General features: G+C 41.9%; 1 protein-coding gene across 1 annotated transcript; it reads right to left on the reverse strand.

The window, feature by feature from the left end:
• Nucleotides 1-2438: 2438 nt before the first annotated feature.
• On the reverse strand, nt 2439-8222 carry ndufa9a (NADH:ubiquinone oxidoreductase subunit A9a). Its single transcript, XM_070973102.1, has 11 exons — nt 8157-8222; nt 6920-7093; nt 6062-6159; nt 5843-5934; nt 5579-5720; nt 5334-5436; nt 4968-5038; nt 3621-3697; nt 3289-3384; nt 2846-2912; nt 2439-2719 (listed from the first exon to the last, which is right to left on the reverse strand). Exons 1-11 carry the CDS (start codon nt 8209-8211, stop codon nt 2549-2551), a joined length of 1146 nt encoding a protein of 381 aa, XP_070829203.1. The 5' UTR covers nt 8212-8222; the 3' UTR covers nt 2439-2548.
• Nucleotides 8223-9395: the final 1173 nt, after the last annotated feature.

A 9395-nucleotide genomic window follows, 5' to 3' on the forward strand; every position in this document is an offset into this window, starting at 1 on the left:
AACCTTTGGTAAAATCTAAATTCATCTAAATGAGAAATCTCATATTTCTAAAGCTGACTGAATAAACAGGGAAACGCTCCGTTCTATCCAAGTGTCTAAGTCACGATGTTGTGTGTTGAAACTGACACACCTAAATGGAATTCAGCCATCAATCATTTTATTATTTGCAGCTGTGCTTTCCCCTGCTGTGACAAGTCAAACTGACTGCTGTGAAAAAGGCCTGTTGCTCCTGCAGCAGTGAAGGCAACAGATTGTATATTTAGCCACAATTTGGTGAAAATATTAGGGCTTTTAAACATAATGAGCGTATTGATGAACAGTGGAGAAGTGGAGCTTTTTAATTTTCTATTTTAATACTTTTTTCCCACCATGGCAAGTTGCTACCATTGGATTACAGACAAAGATCATAATGTTAAAAAACGTTCATGCAAAATACGGGAGTCATTGAGTACAGTAAAGTGTGACACTCCTGGGCGTTTGCTGTTGATTGCAATACGTCTTCAAACCACTTAATGACCCGGAGGCACTGAGATTCACATTGTTTCTGTCAGACTTGGTTTCAAGCAGCTGAGGTGTGACTCAACAAGCTGAACAACTTTTCCCTACTGTGTCATTACATCGTATTTCCATACAGAATAATTATATGATGGTTCAGTATGTTTGCATTTCATTAACACAGTTTACTACTCATTTAGGTCACTTCTGTATAAAGTACTATATTGTACATAGACCATAGATCACTGTGCCAGCCTTAAGAGGAAGGTTCCACTAATGAACATTCTTGTTGTCATCCAACCAGATTTCTGCAACCCTCAAGGCATTTCTCTTCATGGCAGGGTTGAGATCCTGTGCACATGGTTTCTGTGCCCCCTCACAAGAGCTATCCTGGAGCAAGGCACAGCCTCTCCACTTCCTCCCCACAGCCACGGCGGAGCAGTCAAGACGCAGACGGTCGTCAGTGGTTACGCAAAACAACCTTTACTGATCGAAATGATTGTGCATCTCAAGTATTTCGTTCTGCCGTCATATGCCACAGGGGACACATGGGGGCTCACTTGGGAGGGGGGAACATAAAACACTGGACTGGAAGGTAGAATATTAGACTTTCCAATAGCCCTACTTCGAATGCGCAAATACAAGCGCTTCATTGATCTCACGTAGCTGGATGCTCCTAAATGCTCACAGATTTTAGGACAAAGTCAAAGAAAACAACCAATCCCTGAGGAGAACTCAAACTCCAAAACTCCACTATGTGAGGGTGTGACTATCATCCCAGTCACAGCAGTCTGAAATATTGCTTGTTCCACACACTTCCCAGGCTGTGATGAATCACATCACATCACATTCAACACAGAGCAGCAATGCTGGCTGAAAGTGAAGTTATTTTATCACTGAGGAGCAATGGAAGTTCTTCATAATGTGATGAAGGGAGGTCCAGAAGAGCAGGTGCTGAGTAGTTGGTCAATGACCACATCCACAAAGCCAGTCAAAACAGTTGTTCTTATGGAGATCATAAGGATGGCGTTGGATGTATAATTATAGATTTTAAAATTTCAAGGTGATTTCCTTGCTGTTAAATGATTTTAACTCTGCAATCTCTTTCAGCTTTGCAGCTCTTGCTGGTGGAGTTACCCCTGAAAATGTTGTCCTATTCAACTACTTTTACCTGTAAAAATTCAGGTATTTGTTGAAAGGTTTACTTAATTCCAAATCCACTGGAATAACATTATGAAGCCAGACCTTTAAGTCTTTATGGGGCTGGATTGGTACTCACCCAGCGTGTTCAGGGTCTGTTCAATCATGTGAAGATCTGTGAATCCTTCTGGAAAACATTTGTCTGCTCTCAAACTCAGAGTCATGCAAATAATGATGTTTATTAAGAGTAAAAAAGGTACAATTATTCTGGCCCTTAGCAGATGTCTATATATAGATTCGCCTGTTTACTGTGCCTGCAAAACATACTCTATCCTAGTTTGATGTGAGCATGTTTTATGATATCAAATCACAGTGGATGTAATCAGGGTCCAAATTACAATTCAATTCCAGTCTTTAGCATCAATGACTGCCTGGACTCTATGTGGATCAGTATCTCTTACTAAAGCACAGCATATCATTGGCAACATAATCAGAACCTAAACTTGACCTCCCAATGAGGCCATTAATATTTTAAAGCTTACTGTTGTCCTGATGGAAATATAAGTGGCTGTTTTCCTGCATACTGCAGCGCGGTTTAGCATCATCACAGCATGACATCACACCTTGTGTGTGAGTGTTTCTGCTCATTAATTCAACAACCATCATTCAAGTGTAGCAAAACAACAAAATGTAAAAGTCCAACGGGCTAATAATGAAGAATTAGAGAGTATTCATCACTGTCACATCACAAGTCATGTGTAATGAAAACCAAATGCAACAAACAAGAACGCTCAAGACAAGAGGACCCTTAGAGGACATCTTTTTTATTTATGTACAGAATATAGTTAAAGAGCAATCAGAGGTACGGACATCCCCTGGCTGTCCGTGTGATGTTGGGAAGTTGCTGCGTAGTTCAATAGTTGACAGTCTTGGCTGGCTTTGCCTCAACCACCTCAGCTTCCAGGTAACGGAATCGGCGGTGGCGGCGCAGAATCTCAATAGCCTTTTGCTCTACGGTGAAAGGAGTGATACCAAGATCCTCCAGGCCAGGAAGTCCTGGGTACTTCATGTCTGTTGTGTGAAACTGGAAAATAAAAGCGCAGTACAGAAGTGTAATTGGCACAATGTTGGCTGCAGAGGCTCCACAGTTAGTGGTGCAATTCTCAAAACTTCTACTTTAAAAGTTCGACCGAAATCTTGGTATTCTTACCCTTTCCACTTTGTCTGGGGTCGTCCAGGGCTCAAACGGGTTCATTGCGAAAAACTGAGCAAAGAGGCTGAAAAGAAAAAACAGAAGCTGTCAAATGACTGCACAGAGGTACATCGCAACTGCACCCAAGAGACCCCTGGACAGTTTTTGATTAGCTGTGGCTCTGTAGAGGAACATTTAGATGAGTTTCAATGTCTGTAAAATACGTTACGTCAGCACATGTACACCACCAACATGGGGCGTGTGAGAAACAACAACCCAAAGACACTAGACACTACCCAAACTCAAGGGAGTTATTTGTGCGCACACATGGGTGTAGACTTGGCAGACTTTCAACCATCCTCTTTGTTTTGTTTGAAAACATGCCTTTGGTGTGGCTGAATGCTTGAAGTGGTTACATGACAGATGATTTGCCTCCGGAGAAACAGATTTAGAGCACTTACTGATAGAGCGGGCGGGGCAGGGGGTAGGGCACAAATGGCCTGTGTGCCACTGCATAGATGTACTTCACCAGGTCATGAAGGAGGTACCGGTTGGGACTAGACAAGAAGAGCAAACAAGACAAAAACAAATTAGTTTTCATCGTGTCAATCTGCGCTCACAAGTGATTCAAATCCACGGCATGAACGACAGACCAACACACGCTAACTCAAAGTTTCCGTACACACATACTCCTGTGAGTTAACAACAGTCATGACTTTCACAATCTTTGCTATGAATCTAAATCTCTATTTGTGCTTTATCTGTCCAATCTGCACAGTTTTTGACAACCTACCCAACTAATGCATATGTCTTTCCATTAGCATCGGGGTCTCTGACAGCGTTGATAATGGCCTTGGCAACATCCACCACCTGAAGGTGAGAAGAGGCAGTTTAGGCAGGTTCATGTCACAATCACAGCTTCAGTTAGGCACCAAACACAGAATCAGCCCTGCGGAGCTGCTAATCAGTTTCTGCTGTACTCACAAGCCTGGCTTCATCGTAAACAACCACACAAAGTGAGAGAATGTTATTACTAGTGATGGGTCGTACCGGGCCGACGCTTCGGAGCGTGTGTCGAGAAATCCTGGAAGTGTTTAGTGAAGGACGTATCGACGTGTTTAAGGTAAATGACGTCACTGATGACGTTCGAAGCTTCGCTGATTCAGGAACTGGTTCGAGTATTGGTACGATTTATATACCGCAATGGATCCGCTCACACTTGGTGGGTTAGTGTTGGCGATTTCTCGGCTTGTGTGTGAAATAGAGGAGCATTTTGCTGGAGCCTGTGAGAAAGAGAAAGTTTTCCCCGTGTGGGAACATCTTGATCTATAAGTCCACTTTCAGTAACATTATTACTTGTGTTTTATGTTTGTTATGCAATGTACTATATTTTTTTAAATTATATTTTTCACTGTCTTTTCTTTTAGTCCAAGGTGAAGTGTTTGCTGTGTGCTAAAGAACTGGGGTACAACAACAACACCTCATCCATGCTGAGACATTTTTCGTGCTTTGCATGAAAATAATGAGGGGAATGTGTTGGACTCAGTCCATCATTTGTTTCTGAATAAAAATGAATGAAGTCCTTAAGCTGCACAATCAAATCCACTGCCCTCTTCATGTTCACAAGCACGTCCGCCTTACCTTGTTAAAACACTGCAACGGTTTGAAAACAAGTGTTCCGCTTACATTATGAGTTATTTAAACATTGACAAAATGATTTATTGATAAACATGAAATGCATTTATTAAGATTAATTGATTTATTTCCCATGGTTGTACTGTTGCAGGACGGTCTTAAGTGTATTGCAAATTGATAAAATTACAATTACAATTACCTATAGTTTACAGGTTCCTCTCTGAAGCGTCGGCACAGTACCACCCATCACTACCTGTGATATATCTGTCTGTTTAACAGTCTTTGACCAGCAGGGGGGTTTGTGTGCACATGAAGCCTCGAGAAATTAACCTTTTTGTGAACCTTTTGGCTGGAAGACTTCAAGGCTTCAAGAAGCTTCATCTCGCCATCACTAGTTATTACTACCAGTCACACTACTGTTCAAATTTGAGAAATGATTACAGGAAGTCTGAATTCATTGTAAGGGAAAATATTGGAATAGCTGCATCCTTTAAAAAAAACTTACATAAACAGGCTGCTTCACAGTCTTCTTCCCCATGGACATGAGTGGAACAGCACGGCCAAACCAGCGTATGTCTGAACGAGGAAGAAGCCACACGTGACATTTTAACTACTTAGCTGAAACTCGTGCTAACAAACAGGGACATTTTCAACACTGTGAAACCATCAAGTGGCCAAAAGAAATTCAGCTCCACTTGTGCTTGTAGAAGCTGATGAAGAGACGACAGTGCAGTGAATACACAGAACAAGCGATGCCACAGCAGGGCAAGAAATACACAACAACATATTGTGTCACATTCCCATCACTCAAGGTCTGACGTGTCGGCCTACACTCTGTGACCACTTTCACACACACAAGCAACTGTCTTACTTGCGTAATGGTTAAAGAATCTGTCCTCTCTCCCAAACATCTCCGAGGGTTTCATGATGATGGCGTCAGGAAACTCATCTCTCACTGCAGTCTCTCCAACAGCCTGCAAAGGGACATTATACACACCTTCTTCACCCTGTGATATAGGCCGTCTTAAACATGCATACACTGTACAACAGAGGCAGAGATACACTAGTCTGACAGAGAAAGAGAGATGTGCAGCGTGTGGAGAAACAGCGCTCGACCTTGTTCCTCAGGTATTTGGACGGGCTGCGTATGTCAGCGTTGAGGTGAGACATGTGGATGAACTTTGTGATGCCGGCCTCTCTGGCTGCTTTGGCAATCTGCTGAGGGATGGACACGAAGACGTCCTCGAAGCGATAGTTCCTTTCCACAAAAAGAGGAAAATACTTGCATGTGAATGCTTACCTACAATTTCTAGACCTACAAGTCAGAACAACACAATATGACATTAATCAGATGCTTTACGTCATTTTTCCTGTCCATACCTCGTCTCCCACTCTCTGCCCACCAGGTTGATGACAACATTAGAGTGCTCCAAAGCCCGTTTGATGGAGTCTTTGTTCCTGGCATCCCACTCCTGTAGCATGAAAGAATAGTGACAATACATTTGCTTTTAAGCCTTAAAATGAACACGCAGGTTAAAAATTCCACCATGCATCATTATTGCAACATTTCTGAAAGGTGCCTGTCTGTTTGCACCTTACCAGGAAAACAATTTGTCCAAGATCACCCATGGGCTTGAAGTACATGAGGTCATACTGATCACTGCGGTGAGGGATTACGATCTGAGAGCCGATCCGACCTGCAAACCATCAACACATGAGCAAATACGGGGATTGTTTTTATGTGAGTAGCTTGGAAATTGACAGCACTAGTAAAATAAAAATATGGCTGCAAGCAGCAATTCTGGGTTCAAGTCCCTTTGTGCTCAAGAGAAGGAAGAAGCTCAGTGCACCAAAACTGGCAAAATGCTATGATGACTTGACAAATTGTTACAGAGTTATGTCCATGTTTTTCAAGCTATCCTCACATTCATATTAGAAACGTGCATCCCAGTTCCATGATGTTGAATAATCCAACAAGATGGACTTTGATGGTCCAAGAGGCTTTTTGGTACAGTGCACGAAGGTGGTGTGACTGCACTTTGAGTTCTTCCTGCATGATGCTAATAAACTGACAGCCACTGAGATCTATCTTGTGTCTGTCTCCTACATCAATTACTGTCTTGGTTGAAACAGGCTGAGTCACCCTCGGCAAACTGCTCTCAGACACCATCATATCTGTGTCCCCATCAAGAACCAAAACTTACTGGACGAAAATCAAAGTATGTTAGCATGTGGCTCCATAAATCTATGCTATGATATCGTTCCTATTATTAGCTATCATTTAACAGCTTTAGAGTAAGTCCCCTATCTCATAGCTGTGATCAGATCTTGGGTGTAATATTGGGACACAGAATAAGAGATTTAATACTAGCTAATAAAGACATTTGCTGAATACAGAGTAAATATTAATGTGCCTGTAACTTCACAGCAGCATTCACGCCATGATTATGAACTCACCCAGCCTACTGACCACATATCGCCCCAAAAATCCTGTGGCGCCAAACACTGTTGCCGCTATGCCACTGGAGGAGGAGCGTCCTCCTTTCCCTTTGGGGATGAGAGCATGGTGCAGCTTCCTCTGCTGGACTGTGGTGACAGAGGCAGCTGAAAACACTGCAGGGGAGCAGCTACCTATTGAGAGGAGAACACAGGCAGCGTTTGATCAGCATTGTCATGTGCCACTCGCCAGTTTGTTAGGCACAGCTTGCTAAAACTAAGAAAAACAGATCCTGACTTTCTGATGGTTATAATGTTCTGTTTGTGTTCTTCGCAGACACTCAGGTCCTCTTTAACTGCACGGCATCATACTGCCAGGTGTTACTGATGCTTACTGAAATTGAACCTTGTTGACGTAAATGGTAACGACAGATATTAAAAACATCTGTGTTTACATCACAACATCGTGCAAATTCCACATCACCACAAACTACAACCTCAAAAAAAAGACAACAGTTGAATCAACAACTCTCTAAATTGCAAACTTTTGTCGACATAAAGTGGTCCTTAATACCACTGCAGTTGTGTTGTACAGCACTATTTCTTTATTGAGATGCATTGTGTTTTACTCTATGGCTACACACTATAAATTAGCTGTTGACTAATAGTGAAGACATATAGATGCAGTAATAAGGAAAAGCAGCTGATGTGAACTACAACGCATCCAGGAAATACTCAGTATCACTGTGCTAAATCAGTGACAACGTCGTTATTTACTACGCTTGTCACTGTAAATCAACAGATCAGACAGTCAGACATGGGAAACTTTTGTCATACATTTCAGAATAACAACCCAGCGTGATGTTCAATTCTGTAACGTTACAAATGTTAAAAGAGCCAGTTTGGAGTCACTGTACACACACCACGTCACAGTAGCCCGCTAGCTTAAGGCTAAAACTCAGCCTGACTCAACGCATGTCCGTAATTTACTAAAGCTTATCCACAAAGTGCTGTGGGGTCCCATGGTCAGGTATTCTTAAGTTAGAACAATTCAAACGTCCTAATTTTGGTTAGTAGCTAGCTAAAGCCTTGCTAGCAGGTGACTAGCCGAGCCTGTTAGCAAGGTCACTCGTGCTGAATGTGTGGTCAAAGTGTGAGCCGGTGTTAGGAAGACATATCTGTAAATATCTGAAATCACAACATTATACTCTAACATGTTCGTGCCGTTATCAAACGCCTAACTTTTGACATTACTTACTTGAAATCTTCGGAAGGACACTCGCAGGACGGCTAACCAACGTCAGGGTCGCCATCTTTCCTCCTACGGCATATCGGGTGGTCCAAAATACCTACTCTATAGTGGCGCATCTAACCTTTGCGCAGAGCACACTCAAAGCAATATTATCAAAGACGAGGTCCTAACAGCACAAAATTTATCCATAATGTTTGTTTGTCACTCTGTGGTCTCTGAATGTAACCGTAACTCTAACAATAAACACATTTTTAAAGAATTTGTTCCAGGCAGCATCATTAACTTGCTGTTTATGAAAGGCCTGAGAGGCCATGTGCAAAATGCAAATACCCAGCCTTACGGATGCCATAAGAGGACATAGACACAAAAACAAACAAACAAAAAGTCTCTTAGGTAGATCTTACCTGTCTGGTAAGAGACCATGATGCTCTTACTTTAAAGACTATAAGCAGAGATGGAGAGATGTTATGACTGATGTTAGTACAGTGTTTGAGGTATGGGGGCCGACTTGGACTCAGTATCTGAACGAAAAAGTCTGGAAAAGTGTATGTGCTTACAACACAGGAGCATTGTAGCACTGATGGCAGATTAAATGTGATAGTTGATAGTTGAGATGACAATATAATTTCTGAATATTTACCCCACTTCTCTCTCCACTTCTGTGCATGTTCAATCACAGTAAGAAAAAACAGTTTGATCATTAAGCTTAGTTTGTTTGTCCAGATATATGCCAGCTGTCGCAAGTGTCCCATTTGGCTCTGTGAAATCAGTAGAACTAAACAATTTGAACTAAAATAAGTTTGAACACTTATTTAAGAAAGCAGGCTTAAATTAAACCACACTTAATCCAAGACTGCAAAAGGATAACCTTCAACTGTAGACACAGTGACCTCTAGTGGCATTTAGGTTGGGTTACATGTGCAGAGCACAGCAGGTCAGTTCAGACTGAATGACGGAGGATGCAGAGGTGGAGTTTTAAAGATGAGTTCCAGACAATAAAGGTATGTTTTATTAAATTTAAAATTCATTTAAGCTGATGGAAATGTGTAAAAGGTTTTGAGTTGCTACATTAACTGAATATGCATCTACAAAAAAGTCTGGATGGTGGACATGATGGTTTAGATCAGATGATGCGTAACACAGAGGCCCTGCATTCACCTTCTTCTGATGATTGGCAGTGAAACCTGTCAACCCATGAGCAGGCGGGGATCTGAAGATGATTGTTTACTTCCTGCATCAAATCAA

The sequence above is a fragment of the Chaetodon trifascialis genome, chromosome 10, assembly GCF_039877785.1.
Source record: "Chaetodon trifascialis isolate fChaTrf1 chromosome 10, fChaTrf1.hap1, whole genome shotgun sequence".
Lineage (NCBI taxonomy): Eukaryota > Metazoa > Chordata > Actinopteri > Chaetodontiformes > Chaetodontidae > Chaetodon > Chaetodon trifascialis.

Bases quoted from the DNA above. Each gene is read 5' to 3' on its own strand.
- ndufa9a (XM_070973102.1), bottom strand. From the start codon at position 8,211: ATGGCGACCCTGACGTTGGTTAGCCGTCCTGCGAGTGTCCTTCCGAAG. The intron at 5,721-5,842 runs GTATGGACAGGA...TTTTGTGGAAAG, and splicing joins GGCAGAGAGTGGGAGACGAG to GAACTATCGCTTCGAGGACG. The intron at 2,720-2,845 runs GTAAGAATACCA...TTTATTTTCCAG, and splicing joins CCCCAGACAAAGTGGAAAGG to TTTCACACAACAGACATGAA.